The sequence below is a fragment of the Mauremys mutica genome, chromosome 9 (assembly GCF_020497125.1).
Source record: "Mauremys mutica isolate MM-2020 ecotype Southern chromosome 9, ASM2049712v1, whole genome shotgun sequence".
NCBI lineage: Eukaryota > Metazoa > Chordata > Testudines > Geoemydidae > Mauremys > Mauremys mutica.
In genome coordinates this window covers 21830464-21850264 of record NC_059080.1, presented here as the reverse complement: position 1 = coordinate 21850264, position 19801 = coordinate 21830464, and the positions used below count along the sequence as shown (strand labels likewise).

At 46.0% G+C, this 19801-nt stretch overlaps 1 protein-coding gene across 4 annotated transcripts in view; it reads left to right on the top strand.

Annotated features, from left to right (window-relative positions):
* AMER1 (APC membrane recruitment protein 1) overlaps window positions 1-17664 on the top strand; it is a 28259-nt gene extending 10595 nt beyond the window's left edge. For all 4 annotated transcript variants that reach the window (XM_045029224.1, XM_045029223.1, XM_045029225.1 and 1 more), the window contains exons 2-3: window positions 7049-10592; window positions 15314-17664. In XM_045029224.1, coding sequence (XP_044885159.1) covers window positions 7143-10592; window positions 15314-15379 — 3516 coding nt within the window. In that variant the 5' untranslated portion in view covers window positions 7049-7142 and the 3' untranslated portion in view covers window positions 15380-17664. The remainder of the gene's footprint in view (window positions 1-7048; window positions 10593-15313) is intronic.
* Window positions 17665-19801: the final 2137 nt, after the last annotated feature.

Genomic DNA, 19801 nt, shown 5'->3' with positions numbered 1-19801 from the left:
GTGAAAGCTGAGATTCACACATAATGGCAGATTCCAGGGACTGGGGCTTTACGAAAAACACAAAGGCCATATCAACTGAACAAAATTATATGGACCTAATTTATGTCGGCATACAGCCACCATAGTTATTAAATCACTTGTGTGTGTGCACACTTGGCTCCTTGTGTCAATGGCGTGTGTCCTCACCAGCAGCGCTTGTATCAATTGTATTGTCTGTCTGTGGGGATTTTGGGATGGCTCCTGAAGGCCAGGAACCATTGACGTAAGCTAAGCAGTGTCTGCACTGACACTGCACCGACCTAATCACATCGTCTGTGACTCTACGCCGCTTGGGGAGCGGGTGTTACAGCATAGAGAGGCACTGACTTTGATAGGAGCCAAATTTAAGTGAAGACACTTCCACAGCTAGGTTGACACAAGACAGTTTATGTCAATCTCACCCTTTAGCATAGACCATTATCAAAGCTGGTTTAGGTGGACACTTTTTTTTAGTAGCAATGGGCTGCCAAGGCATTCAAGCATCCATATCCAGATTAGGTTTACAACCTATGTAAGGCTGAGTTGGTGTTTGGATTGAGATTAGATGGTGTATAATCTTGTAAATGGCTTTCATGAGATTTCAACTGCATCCCCACCTGATGTGGAAAATAGGTCCCTTCACGCTTTGGAATTGACCTGGCATCAGAATTGTAGAGGTGGCTTCGCTAACTGAAAATCAGATGGGTTGGGATTTGAGATCCAGTTTTGACCCATCTCTAACCGTTACAGAGAACAGAAACTGAGCAGGGCCCTTTCCTATAGAAGCTATACAGTGCAAGGCAGAGCCCTGTTGCCTTGATCATTTGCCGCCTTTAGAGCAGAGCCTTCAAACTAGGCACTGGTTGTGCTTTATATATGTTTTTCTCCCCCAGACCGCTAGAGAGAGAATTTCTTGTAGACTGCCCATGTCCCACTACTTCCTGTAGTGTCTGTCTCCTGCTGGAGTTAGGAGAACTGCTAAAGTAATTGCAAAGCAACCACTTCAGTGTGATGGGGATTTGGGAGTGTGCGTGGGAGGAAGCAGCATGTTCTGACAAGGTGCAACCTTTGGAAAGTCTTATTAAGGCCTTGTCTGCATTGGCAAGTTTCTGTGCAGTAAAGCAGCTTTCTGCGTTGCAACTCCCAAGGTGTACACATCGCCAAGCCAGTTAGTGCACAGAAACTGCACGGTAGCAGTGCTGTAAAAAAAACACCCCAACAAGAGGTGTAGAGCTTTCTGTGCCTGGGCTACAGCGCTGCGGTGCCAGTGTAGATACCCTGGTTGATTACAGTGCTGTGATTGGCCTCTGGGGGGTGTCCCACAATGCCTGTTCTTGCCTCTCTGGTCATTGTTTTGAACTCTACAGAACCTGCCCCCAGGTGACCAACTGTGAGCGCGCCCCCCCCCCTTAAATTCATTGGGAATTTTGAAAGTCCCCTTCCTGTTTGCTCAGTGACGTGTGCAGTGGTCTCAGCGCATCTTTCCAGGTGACCATGCCTGCTCCACGCACCAGGCGACCTCCCACATGGAGAAATGCCAAACTGCTGGACCTCATCAGCATTTGGGAAGAGGAGGCTGTCCAGTCTCAGCTGCGCCCCAGCTGTAGGAGTTACGATACTTACAGACAGATTTCATGATGCAGGACAGAAAGGGGCCATGACCAGGACACACTGCAGTGCAGTATCAAAGTGAAGGAGCTGTGGAACGCCTTCCACAAGGCATGGGAGGCAAACCGATGCTCCGGTGCTGTGCCCACGAGCTGCCGGTTCTACAAAGAGCTGTATACAATACTAGGTGGCGACCCCACCTCCACTGCAAAGGCCACTGTGGATACTTCGGTGGCTCACATACCCATCGAGAGTGGATCGAGCAAGGAGGAGGCATTCTTGGATGAAGAGGGGGAGGGAGACCCAGAGGCAGAGGACAACTCGGAGGTCAGAGATGCATGCAGCCAGGAGCTCTTCTCTACCCCGGAGGAGGCTAGCCAGTCACAGCTGTCGGATCTTGGCGAAGTGCAAACAGAAGAGGAGGCCCATGGTAAGTGGCTTTGATTTGTGAAATTGCTGAAACGAGTTGTTGGGAGCCGGAGGGTTGCAGAAAACAGGCTTGTGTCTGTCTGATGCGCGTACCACCACATGCCTAGTCTGAGCGGTGGAACAGGGTGTTGATTGACTCCCTCACTTCACGGGAATCTGTCTCAGAGATCTTCACGAAACTCTCATGGAGATACTGGGCAATCTTCTGCTGCAGGTTCTTTGGCAGAGCTGCTTTGTTTCTTGCCCCATTAAGGGTAACTTTCCTGCGCCACTGTACCATCACGGGAGGGGGGGGGGGTCATTGCTGCACACCGGCAAGCTGCATAAGGGCCAAACCGGAAGCCGCAGTCTTTGAGAAGACCCTCCCTTGATTCCCTGCTGACCTTCAGCAGCGGGATATCTTCCATAACGAACGCAGCCTGTGGAAAGTGTGGTGACAGTAATGATTATAAGCCCCTCTGCCCCCCCCAACCCCCCACAGTGCTGGGTCTCCCCAAGAGCCATGTGCCCAGTGTACAGTATGATCCTGGGACACTGATTTCCCCTGCCCCCGTGGTTACTCACCATTTTGGGGGTCTTGTGGCTCCTGTGTGCTTGCCTGGAGTCAGTCAGTTAGTGACCAGGTATGTGACTAGTGGCTGTGTTTTAAATCACTGAATCCGTGGTCTGTGTGTTGCAAACAATACTGCTTCTGTAAAATGTTGCATTTTGGCTTCACAGATATGGCCTGGGGAGCCCAGCCGCCCTTTTTGTTATTGCTGGCTGAACGGCTGCGCACAACTAGAAAGCGGCCGCGAAGAACTAAAGAGGACTTTCTGTGTGAAGTCACGATGCTCTCCATGGCCCAAAAAAAAAAGAATTGAAGGAGTGCCAGGACAGTGAGAAGCCACGGAGCAGCTCTTAAACATTATGGAGTTCCAAGCGGACAGGCTCCAGATGCTACCAGCACTGCAAACCGAGCAGTTCCACACCTGCTCTCCCCTGCAGCCGCTGTCGCAAAACTCTTTCCCCTGCACCCCCCCCAACACCTCCAACACACTTATCAACCTCCTGGTTTCAGTCTGTACCCTCTGCATTCCACTCCTGCCCCATCACAGTCCAGCCCTGTGGACTCCCAGTACCCACTGCACTCAACACCCGTCCCTCTGCAGTTTAGCCCTCCTGAAGTACAGTACCCGCTGCACTGTACTCCAGAGGACAAGGTTGCATATGATACCTGGACATACACAAATCTTTAACCGTCCCGGGACCCCACCTCCTCCTGGGACCCTCCCTTCCCCCTTTCCCCACAATGCTGATGTGTTCTTTATTTTTGTTTGTCTCTCCTCTGGTGGTGGTTGTTTAATAAAATAATTGTTTTGGTTTGAAAGCAATCTTTATTCCATTAACTGAAAGCAAACAGAATCATAGTGCATTGTCTGCACCAATCACAATTACTTCCTAGCATTACAAGCACGGCACTCCCAAGTATAGCAACAAATATTAGTGGCTTTCAGCTTCAAATTGCTGCCTCAAGGCATTCCTGATCCTTATGGCCCCACGCTGCGCCCCTCTAATAGCCCTGGTCTCTGGTTGTTCAAATTCAGCCTCCAGGTGCTGAGCCTCAGTGGTCCAGCCCTGAATGAAGCTTTCACACTCTTCCCTTCACAAATATTATGGAGCGTACAGCATGTGGCTATAAGCATAGGAATATTGTTATCGGCTAGGTCCAGCCTCCCATATAGGCAGCGCCAGCGGGCCTTTAAATGGCCAAAAGCGCACTCAGCAGTCATTCTGCACTTGCTCAGCCTGTTGAACCACTCTTCGCTGCTGTTAAGGTGTCCCGTGTATGGCTTCATAAGGGGTAGGCAGGATCTCCAAGAATCACAATGGGCATTTCAACTTCCCCTACAGTGATCTTCTGGTCCAGGAAGAAAGTCCCTGCTTGCAGCTTCCTGAACAGGCCAGTGTTCCGAAAGATGAGTGCGTCATGCACCTTTCCGGACCAGCCTGTGTCAGTGTTTGTGAAATGTCCATGGTGATCCACAAGTGCCTGGAGAACCATTGAGAAATACCTCTTCCGATTAATGTACTTGGTGGCTAGGTAGTCTGCTGCCAGAATTGGAATATTCATGCCATCTGTTGCCCCTCCACAGTTAGGGAAGCCCATTTGTACAAAGTCACGCACGTTGCCCAGAGTCACGGTCATTTGGAGCAGGATGCGATTAATGACCCTTCACACTTCCGTCAACATGAGTCCAGTGGTCGACTTTCCCACTCCAAACTGGTTAGCGACTGATCGGTAGCAGTCTGGAGTAGACAGCTTCCACAGTGTAATCGCCACATGCTTCTCCAGTGACAGGGCAGCTCTCATTCTTGTGTCCTTGCACTGCAGGATAGGGGTGAGCTCATCATAGTCCCATGAATGTGACTTTCCTCATCCGAAAGTTCTGCAGCCACACTGCTCGTCATCCCAGACATACATCACAATGTGATGCCACCACTCAGTGCTTGTTTCCCAAGCCCAAAAGCAGAGGACCACTGTGGTCAGCACATCCGTGAATGCCACAAGAAATCTCGTATCGTAGCTACTAGGCATGGCGAGATCAATGTCGCACTCCTCTTGCCTTTGTGGTTTAAGGAATAACTCCACTGCCATTCATGGCATGTTTAGTGAGAGTGAGCGGCATATTGGTCAAGAGTGCGGGATCCATTCCCGCAGACTGAAGAGGCAGAGCGTTCAGTATGCAAACCGTTGAAAGATGGTGCCAAATGCGGATTGAAAGGGATTGCTGGGATGCGAAACAATGCATCATGGAATATTGGGACAGGACCCAGGTGCCATGCGACCCCCTCCGCCTTCCCACAACTCTTAGCGGCGGAAGAGATTCTCTGGGATAGCTGCCCAGAGTGCACTGTTCCGAATACCACTGCAAGTGAACACGCTATTGCGCAGGCAGCTGACAGTGTGAAAACACAACAGCGGTTTCCCTTCAGTGCTCTCTGAGTGGCGATGTATCTGCTGGTGATGTAACTCTGCCAGTGTAGGCATACCCTAAGTTTCATTCCTCCCTTCCCTTTCCTGCTTGGGTAAATGCACACGCCCTAGCATGGGTGGAGTTAACAGGAAGGATGGCCAAAGCATAATATCGTGCATCCCAATAATGTTGTTTAATCAAATTTACCAATGACTTACATACGTTTGCCAAGCAACAAGGGATCTCCTACATTGGAACTTGGGGTGGGTATATTGTGTATGTCACAAGTGAATGCTTCTATTGCAGGAACCACTAAGTCCATTATACACACCAGTGAAATTAGTGAGGCAGGTCAGTATCTCCTCTCCCCCCCCTTCTCAGAGGAGTGAAACTGAGCAATAGAGTGGTTGACGTCTCTGAGATCACACAGCAAATCAACAGCAGAGCTAGAAATAGTGCCTTAATTCCCAGTCCCAAGCTCTAATACTGTACTAAACTCCCGAGTTGTACCGTGCAGAACCAGGTATGGTGTGGCAAAGTGCCCTCCTTTGCTTTCATTCTTTGTGCATGCTTAGGTACCATACGTGCTGTCTCTGCAGCACAACAGTCTGTAGGGGGGAGGGGAGGATGAATTCAGTTTTCAAATCGCTACCTGCGTATCACTCTGTTTTGTAACGTTCTAGTAACCATCACTTTAATATAATTACAACCTGCCCCATCTGCTGCTTAGCCATTAATTTTAGTGAGCAGAGTGAATGCCAAGGCTTTTATTAATAATAGAAGCCAATAAAAATGCTGCTTTCTTGTTCCTCCAGTGACTGCCAGGTCCCCAAGAGATTCCAGTAAAATCCTTCGCCATCAGGATTTACCCTCAAGTTGTGGGTGTTAGGAGGCCCATGATTTGGGTGGTTTTTTTCTTCTCTCTCCCCCCCTCCCCCCCCCGACCCCAATACACAATTACTTCCTAGCATTACAAGCACGGCACTCCCAAGTATAGCAACAAATATTAGTGGCTTTCAGCTTCAAATTGCTGCCTCAAGGCATTCCTGATCCTTATGGCCCCACGCTGCGCCCCTCTAATAGCCCTGGTCTCTGGTTGTTCAAATTCAGCCTCCAGGTGCTGAGCCTCAGTGGTCCAGCCCTTTGTTTAAACTCGGGGTGGAGAGAAGCTTTGCTGGCCTAAGACCAGAAAAATCTAAGCTGCAGGCTTAAAAGACCAGCAGTGCATAACAATTTTCACTAGATTTATTCTCTCTCTCTCCCCCCCCCATCCCTGTCCCAACGCCAAAAAGAAATAATAATTTTATTTTGCTCACATCGAGTCAGCATGAGATTAAAGCCTCTATCTGTGGTGTTTCTGAGATAATCTGATCAGGGAGGTTTGTACTGAACTGTTTTTTAATGTAATTCTAGCTTTCCTGAAAGATGTTTAAAGACAAGTGAAATCTAGTGCAAATAAAAATCACTCTTTTTATTCAGAGAAACACTGTCATTTTAGTGCTTGCTCTTTGAATTGGTTGTATTTAAATGTTAAGCTCAAAATAGGGAATATTTTGGAGAATTGTTCCGGAGAATCAAAGAGGCGCTGAAATCGGAGGCTAACTAATACTGGAAAGTTGGTGGTGACTAAAGTCAATGCAGTGAGTTTGGTGGGTCTTAGTCCAGTACTCTGTGGAGATGTGGCCACAACACACGTGCTCTCAGACAACCACAATGAGCCAGAGAAAGCAAATCTGTCTCTCCGTATGGGAAGTGTTTATATTGAGGAAGTGGTACTTCTGCCTTGAGGATAAAATGGAGGCTTAACAAACTAGCAGTCTGGCAACCAGCATTAAGTTCAAACCCCAGTCATTAGTGAGAGGAGAGACGATAAAAAGAACTAACCTATCGAGTGCATTGTAGAGGTCTCGCTAGCTAGTGTTCCAGCTGTGGTCATGAATGTGCCTGACCTCTTTGCCTTGTTTCACCCACTCAAGTGATTCCAAGCCAAGCATTAATGGTTTCTCATGTGTCTCTTCTTTCTTTCGTCCCTTTAGATCAATCATGATGTTTTGGTCCACACGCCCTGAAGAAGACTTTGCTACCAAAATCTTTATTTCCAGCTAAATATACCTGGCTGTAACAGCTGCCATGGAAACGTGCTGTACAGAGGAGGCCGTTGGAACCAGCTCTCCATCTGTCATCTGCAGGCAAGTTGAGGGAGGAGACCGGAAGCGGGAGGAGAGCAGAGCAGGTGACCGGCTGCCTGAATGGAGCGATGTTTCTGTCGTGGCTGTGGAGCAGGCACCCCCTGGCAAGCTGAAGAAAACTGCCTTCAAGCTCTTTGGGGGGAAGAGGAGCATATGCACCCTGCCAAGCTTCTTTGGAGGAAAAAACAAAGGCCAAGGGAAGGGAGCCTCCAAAAAGAGTCTCAGTAAAAGTAAGACGCACGATGGGATCAGCGACGTTGTGTATGAGGATGGGACAGGGAGGTTGCGGTTGCGGTTGGAGAGCCCCTTGAATGGAAGGATGGACTCGCATCCTCGCCCACTGCCAAGCTCTCAGAGCGCTCACTTGGCAACAGACGCCAGCGTCAAATTTGAGTTTGGCAGGCAGGAGAGCTCTCCCTTGGGGAGTGCCGAGGGCTTTGAGAAAAAGCCCAGTGGAGACAAATCGTTGTCCTTCCCTAGACCCAAGAAAGGGCTGAAGGGGCTTTTCAACAGCATCCGGCGCCACAGAAAGAACAAAACTGCTGAATCTGAGAAAGCGGAGTGGGCTGCTGATTGTGGGGATGGAGAGCAAGCCAAGAAAACTCAAGGGGCAGGGGCTGAAACCCAGCGAGCCTCTGAGGAGGAGAGTCCAAGAGGCACCCCTCTCCCCGGACCATGCACAGGGAGCTTGGATGGTAACTGCTCACTGAGCACAACGACCAACCTTGGAGAAAACACTGACTGGCTCATGGCTGCTCAAAGTAGCTCGGAAGGAGATGCAGCAATGGTGCCTGTGGGCAAAGACGATATTCTAGATGTGAAATTGGACGCAGAGACTATTGTCTGTGCCAGCTCACCCTACGGTGGCCTCCCAGACGCACACCATCCTGACTCCCCAGACAACGACCCCCCTTCAGTACACTCCGGAGACCAGCTCAGCTTGATCTTTGGAGATGTTACTTCCCTTAAAAGTTTTGATTCCCTCACTGGGTGTGGAGACATAATTGCTGAGCCAGACATCGACAGTATTGCTGAGAGCACGATCTCCGTGGAGCGCAGTAGAGACGCTGCCAAGAGAAGCTCATGCCTTGTCACTTACCAGGGAGGAGGGGAGGAGATGGCCACGCCGGAGGAGATAGAGGAGTACCTCCAGCAGCTGTGGGAGGGCACCACCGAGGCGGACAGCCGCTACGAAACCAAGCTGCCTCAGCCCATAAACAGTCCCAAGCTGCAGGGAGTGAATAGCAAGCTGGAGACTTGCGGCTTACATGAGGAGGCGGCCCATCTGTACGCTGGAGGTGTGATGGATGACGTAGAGCTCTTAACACCGCCCAGTGACCAGCAAGAATCTGCCCCCAATAGTGATGAGGGTTATTATGACTCTACCACACCAGGGCCAGAGGATGAACTCGGGGAAATCAAGAAGGACCGTCTCCCAAGAGACAGTTACAGCGGTGATGCACTTTATGAGTTTTATGAGCCCGATGACACCCTGATGAGCCCCTCTCTCGGGAACGAATCCTTATTTGAGAGCAAAGCATCTCATCCAGAGATCTTCAGCCGCTTCTTAGACTTTGCTGTCCCTGCTGAGAAGAACCTTATTCAGATGACGGGGCAGAGCAGCGGAGTGATGGAGACTGAGGAAGAGAGGCTGGCTGCTATTCAGAAACAGCTGCTATATTGGGAGTTTCAGAGGGAACCAGTTGCAAAACGTCTGGATGTCCCCAGCAAAGAGAAATGTCCCAGAGACAAGCAATACATTGAATGTAATACTAGAGCAGCCAAATTAATTGGCAAAAATCAGAGTTGCCTTGGTAGCGAGCAAGTTGCTTCTCCAGTTTTGAGCAAAAGTGTAGATGCTGGGATTTCAGTGTCGAGACTGGAAAATCCCGAGTGGAGGGATTTTCAGGGGACACTATGTCCAGAAAAGTATTACAGTGGCCAAAAAGCCCAAGGAAGTTGCCTTATTCAGCTCATGAAAAACAACTCTGTGTTTGATTCTGATTTGGATCATGCAGTGTTTGGGGGACTAAGTAGCTTAGTCCCAGCCAAAACTGTGACCGTGACCTATCCCAGCTACAGAACACATGACCCTGATAGCTGTTTTCAAAATGAACACCACAGCCGAGTGGAAAACTGCCTCAGGGAACCCCAGACAGAAAGTGAATGTGAACCCGAGCATGCTGTTAACTTCACTCAGGCACTGGTTGAGTTCACTAGCAGCGGCACTCTCTTCTCCAGCCTCTCTGAAAGCCTTGGTAGCTCTGATTCAGGTTCTTCCTTCACTCAGAACCTTTCTGTCCTTCCAACCATGGTCACTTTTGACATAGTGGATGTGGAGCAGGAAGGCGAGGGAGAATGTGAGCAGCATCTGGAGATGAATGCCGACGAGGACATTGCTGCATCCTTTGAGGCCTTTGATGACAGCTACGTGCAAAAGGAGTCCTTTGCCGAATGTGATGAACGAATGTTCCTGGGGTATCCCCAAGACTCTTTCCAGAGCTGTAACTGGGGTGTTGGCAGCCTTCCCCATCATCTGCACCTGCACGGCTTGAGCCCCTCCATGCCAGCACCACTCTCCATCAACAGAAGGAGCAGGTCGCTTGACACGGAGCGCTTGGAGTTGGAGCTTGCAGATATGCCTCTCTCCAGGAATGGCCTTAAGCCTTGTCAGCTCTGGTCTAAATGGGACAGTGGCAAAAAGGACTCTGTCCCCAGGCTGAGCAGAAGCAAGGATAGCATTCAGCTGTCTTCTTCCGAAGGAGGAGAAGCTGATGGGGTCCTTACCTGGCCAGTGTTGCAGCATGTAGAGTACAAAGCCGAGCTTTCTTCAGGGGGAGAGAAACCGTGGAGCTGTACTCCGACTGCAAGGGCTGCCGTTGTCGAAGGCAACTGGGATACATTTGAGCAATCAGAAGTGAATTCCCCTTACGTGTCCCTTGGATGGAACAATGCCAGGGAGACTCCGGACAGGTTGCCCCAGGATACTGGGGCCAGTAATCTAATGCTTCAGATGCCTAGACACATGGTCAGACCATCCAATTTACCTCTGCAGACTGATACAAGACAGGCCCAAGAGGTGTCTAGCTCCTACAGGTATCCTAGAGAAAATATGGCCAAAAAGCTGGCTCGCGTGCTACCTTTGGGAGAAAAAGGGGCTGACTTACCTCAAAGCTTTGCTTTCACGCAGTCCCCTAACAAAAGAGCAAAGTGCAAACTTGTTGGCATCACGCAAGGAACGCTCCAGTTTCACGATGGCACTGAGACCTTAAAACCCTCCGCTTGCTTTGCTGAGCATTATGGAAGCTCCAGTGCAGACCTGCTGAAAGGGGGACCCGTACATGGGAACACGCTGCCCGTTAGCTGTCAAAGCACTACAGTGAATGTAACGGTAGCCAAATAGCTAATACTGGAGGGGTGAGGGAGGGCAGCCAAGGGTTAACTTTCAGGGAGGGGAGGGGTGGGGTGGTGGGAGGGGGAAAGTGGACTTCAATGAGTGGTTTTCATTTAGAATTGGTCCAACAAAGATGAACTCTTCTCTTGCAGTTGGGTGCAGTATGTAGTCGCTCACAATGCTGCTGGTGTTCTGCACTGCTGTGGGTGCTCTGTTGTGGTTTTGTGTAGGCCACCTCCTAGTTTCGTAGACTAATGCTTGAGGCACCAGTTTTTGTCAGTGTGAACCACCACTCTGTTGACTATAATAAACTCTGCAGAGCGAGTATCAATACATAGTGAAGTTGCTGTTGGAATAAAATCTCCTGGAAATAGACTCCCAGTTCAGGCTAGTTTTCTGCAGCTCTATTTAAAGGAACACCATCAACTGCCAAAAATCATAACTCTGAATGTTTTTAACACGAAATGAATGGCTGTAACTGTAGCATCAGAGGGATGATAAATAATATCTTCCCAGTGTGTTTGCTTTGTGCATTTGGCAACACTTGATACATACTCAGATTTATGGTTTCACGTGTGTGGTCCTTTCCTCCCATTTATGTGGCTCTTTCACACAGTGACATGGGAAAAAAACAGGAAAAAGTGGATGTAAAACTACAGATTGGCAGGGGACTTGAGACAGGTGCAGTACCTGGAACTACTTAACAATTAGAGGAATATTCAAAAGGAATTAAAGGTTTTTGTTACAATTTACTTCCTGTGAAGCTTCTTTTTGACACATTTTGGAATGTTTTCCGCACTCTCTCTCATCACCTCAGATCCCTTCCCAGTGGAGAAGTGAGAGAAAGTATGGCATCTGCATATGTGTTTTCTCCCCACCAAAGCAAACATCATTCAAAAAGAGAAACATTTCAAGCCAAACAGAGAACTTTCCTATAGATTTTCATTTTGGTCAAAAAGATGTTTTCCGTTGTGTGTAGCAGTGGGGAGGGAGTTTTGCAACCAGCTCTATTTTTAATTCACTTTATTTAAACAACACCCTCCTCCCCCCCCCCCCACAATAAAAAAGCAACCTACATGTTGATGGTGTCCCTTTAAGAATAAAATGTCAACTGTCCCCTTATTTCTTTGGCATGATCAAACCTCATGGTATATAATGTTCAGCTGAAATATTTTTCTTATGTGCTTTGTCCCATCTCCCTAAGACATGGGACATTATTAATATCCTTTATATAAGCTAACTTGGATCACGCCTGTAGCTGTTAAGTTGCAGATGTTGATACTTTTCTTCAAAAGGAAGTTTTGTGTTTTGGAATTTTATTTTCTTTGCATAAATTCATATGAGGAAAGTATTCTGTTAATTGGAATACGGGATGTAACAGCCTAAATTAGGCTTCACAATTTCTCTTTCTCCTGTCTGGAGGAAACCACAAAGCTGGACGTAGTGCCACCCTTTTGCTCCCACACCTTGCAGGGAAGACAGAGGAAGTAGCAAGCTGTGGGGATGCACTTTGCTCTTGAGAGAGGGCTGATTGCATTGACAAAGCTCTTGAAAGCACCTGTTTCGGGCTATTGGAGCAGAACACGTCTTCACTCAAGGAAACTCCTTTGTCCTTGTCAGTCTTAAATACATGATTTCAGTCTCTTGTATAGATCTCTTTTCCTCCTATCTGGGTCTTGCTGAGTCTCTCCATGCCTCAGTCAAGGTTTATATTCTTGGACTTAATCTGGTTTCTGGTGGATTACAGTGCACTAAAAAAATTGCCCTTTCCTGTTTTTTGGTTTTTGTTTTTATTTGTGATGCAGAAAGACTTTCTCAATGGTTTAAAAATAAAATTGCCAAATTTTAAACTAGAAATATATCAGGTCCTCCTCTTTCTGCCTCCTTTTGGCAAAATCTGTGGAAGATCTAAATAGTGATGTCCCACACGTATCTTTCTGTCACATACTCTCCCCAGCTAATATTGATTCTGAAATGTGCATAAATTCCAGTCACATCAGATAACCAGGCTAGAACTCTCTTATCCCATAACCCAATTACAAATATGTTTTCAATTTGTAGTGTAGACTGGAGCTTAATGGTTTTGTATACCCAGGCTGAAAGTCCCATCTATGATGCATGTTTGGAGTCATGTTCCTAAATGGATTAGCAAACATCTGAATTGTAACCAGGTTTCTCCACGGTCACTGTATTTACAGTGTTTCCTCCAGCAAAGAAAGAGAAACGGGGCTCTGATGCTTCGGTGGAAAAGAGAATATAAGATGCTGTCTTTATACATTCATATAGAACAGCGAAGGGCAAAACCAGGCTTGCTTTTTGTTTGGCAGTTCACTTAAAAAAAAAAAAATGGAACTCAGGACCAAGAACACCCATTTCTGTGTTGTACCTGGATTAACTCTCCATTCCTCAGTATTATTGCATTGGTAACACTGTGCGAATGTTACCGTGTAGGCCTGTTGTGCTACTTTCTGCTCCGTTGCAATCATGCAGCCCTCTTGAGGGGTGTAGGATTGCATGGGACAAATTCTACTCTGAGTTACAGTGAAACCTGCCATCAGTAATTGAGAGTTTATTCATCATTGCAGTGAATTTATGTTATTGGTGTATCACAGTCTGACATTATCCTATGAAAAGCCTAATTGCTAGTGGACAAAGGGAGCCCCCTTGGCTTCAAACTCACTGGCAGAGCCTCCTTTCCTGATTCAGGAATAAATCCCTATTTAGCACACGCTTAAGTCCCTTTGACTTCAATGGGGCGTAAGTATATGTTTAAGTACTGTCCTAAATGAAGGCCTGGGTGCACTAATCCTCAGAATCTCCACTAGGACTTACCAGATCTGGCTGAGTCCAGATCCCAACTTCGTAACTCAGATCTATTTCTACCTACTGCCATTCAGAAATATTGCTAGCATGATCCAAGACATTACTCCACAGACAAGTATTTGTAACATTCACTCTTTCTCTTGCTCTGAGCAAGTCTCTAACACTAAATTTTTGTTTTTGTTTTGAGTATGTCACCAAAGACCTCTTGTGGGTGTGGATTTTTGTTTTGTGGTTTTTGTTTTTAAATGGTGCGGCCTTTGCCAAAGTTTTGGTGAAGCATAAATGTGACAGTGCTAAAAAGAATGTTAACTTACAAATGCATGTCTCTAATAATAAGCATTTTGGTTGTAGGTACGTAATGGGAAGACCTATTGTAAACTGTTTCTATAAACTAATGTGAAGGCAATACAGCTAGGACTTGTTAATCTGACTTTATACCAAAGGTTTTTCTTCCATTTTTTCATAAATTCTTAATTTGATTTGAACTCCCAACAGAGAAAATTGATAAAATTATATATTTCTAAAGCATTTTAGTTCCAATTTGCTGGGTTATTGGTGTATTCTGCCCCGTTAAGAAATAAGAATTTTCAATATTCTAATTAAACTTTTAAAGTACAACTGGGAAGGGGACATAACACTATGAGGTTTAATCTACAATGCTCCTAAAACTCCTGTCTATTGAGGGGTAAATAGGACCAGTCTTCCATGGTGATCAGACTTCTGGTAGAAATAATCTTAAAAAATTGGACTATAAATTTTTAATGTAAAAAAGCTGATGGGTTGAAATGACAAAATAATTTCTTAAGTGCTTATTAATAAAAGCAAAAGTTTCAGAAGCACACTTCAAATTCCAACTTATTTTGAGCTTTGTGGTAGGGAAAGGAATTAAATTGACAACGGAATTGCAAGTTCTCTTACTTCAGCAGAGATCTTGGGGAACCCACTACAACTTCTCCAGTCACGTGTCGCTAATTTCATTCAGCTCCAGAGCATATGCTAAGGGTTAGCTCGCTGGTCTTTCTCCTGCCCTGTTGTTTTTAAGGGAAGCCTTCCTAACCTCATGGTTGAAACAGCTGGTGTTTCTATTACAAACCTTATTTCCCTCCCCCCTGCCCAATGGCCCCCCAAAAATAGATCTTGACACAAATGGGGCAGATTAAGGATGGAGAGTTATCCTTAACTTCTAATTTCCTAGTTTGTCAGTTGATTACTAAGCATGCATAGTAGCTGCTTTTTAAAAAATTTAAACACCTGTTTCATTAAAAAAAAAAAAAACCCAACACACACCCAAAACGAATGGATTGACCAAATGAATGATACACCCTCCGCTGCTTTTTGTACGGTGGGGCACTCTGACACCACAAAAAGCTTTTCCTGGTTGTGGGGGTTTTGGGGAGGTGTGGGGTTTGACTCTTTCACCCTGCTTGACTTACAGCATTTATAAATAAAATTGCAATTAAGGCCCATGGCCAAAATCTTCCAACCCTGGGTTCTTCCTGTTGGGCACCTAACTAAGGATGGTCTGACTTCTCAGTTAGTGCTCATCATGTTACAGGATCACGCAATCATCTCTTTATCTGGTGGAAGTTAGGCATCCATACTGGAAAACTGTAGCCTAGTTGTTTAATGAAAGTGGTGTCTGAGTCAGTAATCAACTGTCAGGAGCAGCCAGTTGTCCTGCCAAGGCATTAAAAACAGAAGGACTTTATTACACGTGGCACTTGCACAAAATGTCTGTCCTCACATGGTTAACTGTGGCTATTGCACATGCAGTCTAAACCACTGACATTCAGGTCAGACTACCAAGTAATTCTGTATTGCATTTGGGATTTTTTTATACATATGAGAGGTCAATTTTATCTATTTTTGTATAGTTTTACATTTTATATTCATAGGGGAAATTTTATGGACTCTTCTTTTACTTGTGCATCATGTTAAAATGGTGTGGCTTACATTTCTGACGAAGAAAAAGCAATTGCTGCTGCCACCATCTGTGCAATGAAGAAACTCTCTCTCTTCTCTGCTACACATTGAGGGCTAATTCTGAAGATCAGAAGCCGGCCCCCATCCTGCCATCCACCCGTTCCATGGACACTACTTAGATCTTTTGACACAGGAATGTCACATCTGTCAAGTGCTGTTTTTAGCTTTGTTTTTAATTCCAGTCTGTGGACTGTCTCTGTCTCCTCTCTGAAAGTATCACTGACTGTCTTTTAAAGCTAGAAAACCATGGTGGGGTTTTTGTGTGTGTGTAATGTTTTTGACTTTATCCAGCAGGGTGGGTCCATTTTTGATACCTAAATAAGCTCTGGAAGGGAATTCTGCCCTTTTAAGGACTTGCCCATCTGGGAGGGGAGATGTCGGGGCTTTGGCCAGTGAAACTGTCAGGAAAACCAAGGCAAAGCTCCTGTTCTGTGCCTGACAAGAGTGTGGGCTTGGCTGGGGCAGTCCCGGGTTTTGAACATACATGCTGAAGAGCTGGTGTCCTGGCTCTTAACCGAGTCAGTAGTAGCAGTGCTGCTTGTGCTTTGCAGCCTTCTCCCCTCCAGCAGGGAGGCAGAGAGCGGGGGTGTCAAACAGTTAGGTTTCCTCAAAGGGGGAGAGGCTGTCACTGTTGGGGCAGGCAGTGAAGAAGGCAACTGCATCCCCCTGGCCCTGTTCCTCCTGCTGGGCTGAGCAGTGGGTGCTGCCCCCCACTAATTCCAACCCATCAGCAGGAGTGACGTCCCCTGCTTCCCTACAGTGCAGGGAGCTTTACCTGTTCCCAGCATGCTACAGAGCAGCTCCTCCACTGGCACTCCTGCCAAAATGGGACTAGTCAGCTGCCTCACCCTAGCTCCTGCCTCTTCCTAACTCTCCTGCCTCCTCAGCCCCACCAGCAGCTTCGTTCCTCAGCAGTCACCAGAACCCTGGCTGCTGCTCAGCATTGTCCAGGGAAATCTGGCAACTGTGACACTAATTTTAAGGGCCCTATTGTTCACCTAGTGGCTGGTCGTGATTTAAAGGAACATCGCAAGTAAGCAAAGGCCTGAAATTTCATTGTGAATGTGCTTGGGGATTTTTTTTTTTTAAACTTTCAATTCAAAGTTTGATTTCCTCTTGATTTTAAGTAGGTTCCAACCCCTCCTGCCTCTTCCCCCCCCCCCCCCGCACCTTGCAGGATTTGCAACCCAAGCGCAGTGGCATGGAGTATGAGGCCCAGAAAGTGAAATGGGCTAGGAGCAGGGAGTGAATTGACAAATTTATGTTCACTGCTGAGCAAAAAGCAAATGAAATGGTGGAAAGCTAAATTATTAAAGTTGAAAGTAGAGTTTTGTTTTAAATTTGAAAGTGATGGCAATGCAGGTGGAGATACTTCACTGTGCATGGGGTTTGTGTGTCTTTAATTAAATGACTCTTAACCTGACAGTGTTCCTATTCATTATTGTGTGCATGGTTTTTGTTTTGTTTCTTGTATGGGTTTTTGCTTCTGTTACTAAAATGCAAATTGGGTGGAGGGCTGTGCTGCTTACATTCCTGGGGCATTTTGACCCACACTTCCTTTTAACGTTCCCTTCCCGCCCCCCCTTTAATTCTAAAGGTATTCAGTCTTATGCAGTTATCTGTAGTGTCTGCTGAGCTGTATTTAGGCTGTGCAGCTCACTTTTTCCTGCAGATCTGTATTATTCTAGAAGTTAGGGAAAAGACCTGTTCAGTTATCCACCCCATCTCCCTGCCACTAATGGATAGTTCACGGCAATGCATTTTCTATACAGTCCTTGTCCTTAGACATTCCATTGAGATGGAAAACTGCTTGTTCCTCCTTCTCCACCACTCCTATTTTGTCACCTCTATTGGCAAACAAAAACAAATGGATGAGATTATGCTTGGGCAAAAAGGATAATTGAGGGATAGAGGGAAGGCACATGTCCCTTGTAAAGAAACTAACCTTTTCCCAAACTTCCATCAGTTCTGCTTAAGGCACTATAGGATCTCCCCTTCGTGCATGTGGCAGAAGTAAGTCACCTGTTTCTACAAATAACTTTAGTACATTGCAGACTGGAAACCTTGTGTGTTCTGCACAGCTTGAGCCAAGGGAAGGCAGCCAGGTTCTCCCCTGCCCCTTTCTTGATAGCCAATTGTTTCATGTTTTCTTTTTTTGTCCTTGACATGACTAGTTATTAAACTTCTTAATGTATTTACTGTGTTTTAAAATGAATGTTTCTTTCACTGAATTCTAATGAATAAACTTCAGGTTTTTAGAGAACACCCTTTTTCATTGGTGTATGTGGTTTGTTTTTTATTGCTCAGTCAGATCTCTGTGTTTCTCTGGTGTTACAATTGAAGGGGAAAAGGCTTTTGAAAGTAAAGTGAAAAGTGATTGGGAAGAGTGTTTTAATTAATTAATAATAATAATAATAATAAAAAAAGCCTGAGCCCAACGTGCTCTGGCTACTTTCAAACACTTCAGTGTACCCAGCCAGTTTTTCTTGGCTGATTAGAAGCTACAGTATAGGGAAGAAATGTGTTGAAAGAATCACTTTAATTTGTATGAAAAAGGACCCTGAGACCCATGAGTTGAGCACTGGTTAAAATATTTGCTGCCTAATATCCTTATTTCAGAATGAGAATACCCTATACCAGTATAATTACACTGCTGGTAGATTTCCCTGTGTAGACAAGTCCTAAAGCTGCATGTCTGTTGTTCCCCCTCTCCCAGGCTGCGGCCAAAACACTGCAAAGTCTAGAGTCCCCCCTCACCTTCCTTCCACACAAAGGAGTGCGCTATTGAATGTGTCTAAAATTCGACTGTATTGATGGAAGCTGCAGTTTGCCAGAGCTAGTAGTCAATAGGTGTAGACACAAGGACTGTTTCATCAAATCCTGAACTTTAGTGTGTGTGTGTGATGGAGGTTAGGCAGCAAGGGGTGCCATTCAATTTCCGCTGCTAATGATGTTTGCCTTCCAGTGTTCAAGGGCTGTTTAAAGGAACAGCATCTGTTCTGGAATGCTGTGCTACTGCTTCATGCTGCTCTGTCTGGTCACTGGTTACTGCCTGGTACTGGTCACTTTATCATGGTGTGTTTCGAAGGTGAAGCTTTGAAGACTCACTAGCAAGGTAAGATTTGCTAAAACACCCTGAGCCTGCAAATGGTAACCTAAGGCACATGGCAACAGTGAAATAGGCCCTTGGGGATGTGAATCAGCTTGATTTCATTCAGGGGCCATCTTACTATTAGCTGGACAATAGCTTACTTTACAGTAAGTAAAGCATATTAAAAGACTAACTCAGAGGTTGAGCCTTATACCTCAAGAGCTAAGCAAGGAACAGGTGGAGCAAAATAAAACTTGTGGATTATGGATGTTAGCAGTGGTAGGGTGTGTGGGACAGGTGCTTGGGCTGACAGTCTGCAGCTATCTTTCAGAACGACCACAAAAAGAATGCCCTGGGGATGTTCACTCCTTGTCCAGGACAGACTGTTTTACTTGAAAAAGGAACTTGTTTAGCTCAAATGGTAGAGGCCTGTGCTTTTGATGCAGAAAGTCTGGTGTTTGATCCTCACTGACAGTCTCTGATTGGAGGTAGTTATACAGAGCTGTAGTTGCATGACTGGGCCCAGCAATATGAGGGTACAAGAGTTCCCCCAAAATCACAGATGGAAATCTCGTGTGAGATCCTTCCTGTAACTCAAGATACTGTTTTGGAAGCTGCTTGTGTAACACAGGGTTTGTAAAGTCTGCCAATCATTTTAAAATGCACCAAACCAATTAAAAGAATAATCCCCATCTCACAGGAGAGGGATTGAATTTGTAGAGACATAATTATCTGTAATGTATGACAAGCTGATACATTTAGTGTCTCCAGAGCAGTTGTCAAGGGAGATGGTTTTCCAAGCCAGGTACCCTGAGAAGCCCCATCATTTGAGTCCATTCACTGGAAATTCAAGACTATTGATTATGCTAAGGAGAAGTCTCAACCTTTATCTATTGTAGCTCAGAATGGTCATTACACTGTGTGCATGCATTTAATCTCTGCTATTAATAATGCTTCTCTTTCACTGTCCAGAAGCTCCTTAGAGAAACAATGTCCATTTTTGTAGCACTGAAAATCATGCTTTTTTTTTTTTTTAAACACTTCTTGAATGGTTGAAGATTGGGTGTCCTTTATCTTTTCTCTCGTTGGCTTTCCACTGAACGGAATTGTTCACTTGTGTATTTGCACCAGATGTAAACAAAATTGGCAAGGGACCTTTAAGACAATCCCAGGGTCCCTGCTGCAATAGCGTTTGTCTCTTTATCTAGCAATCACATACTGGTTGGAGCAGCTTGCTCCTTAGAGGATTTATGAGTGTCAGGCCCAGATATGATCCTTATTTATTTAAGATGCAAACAGGATTTATCAT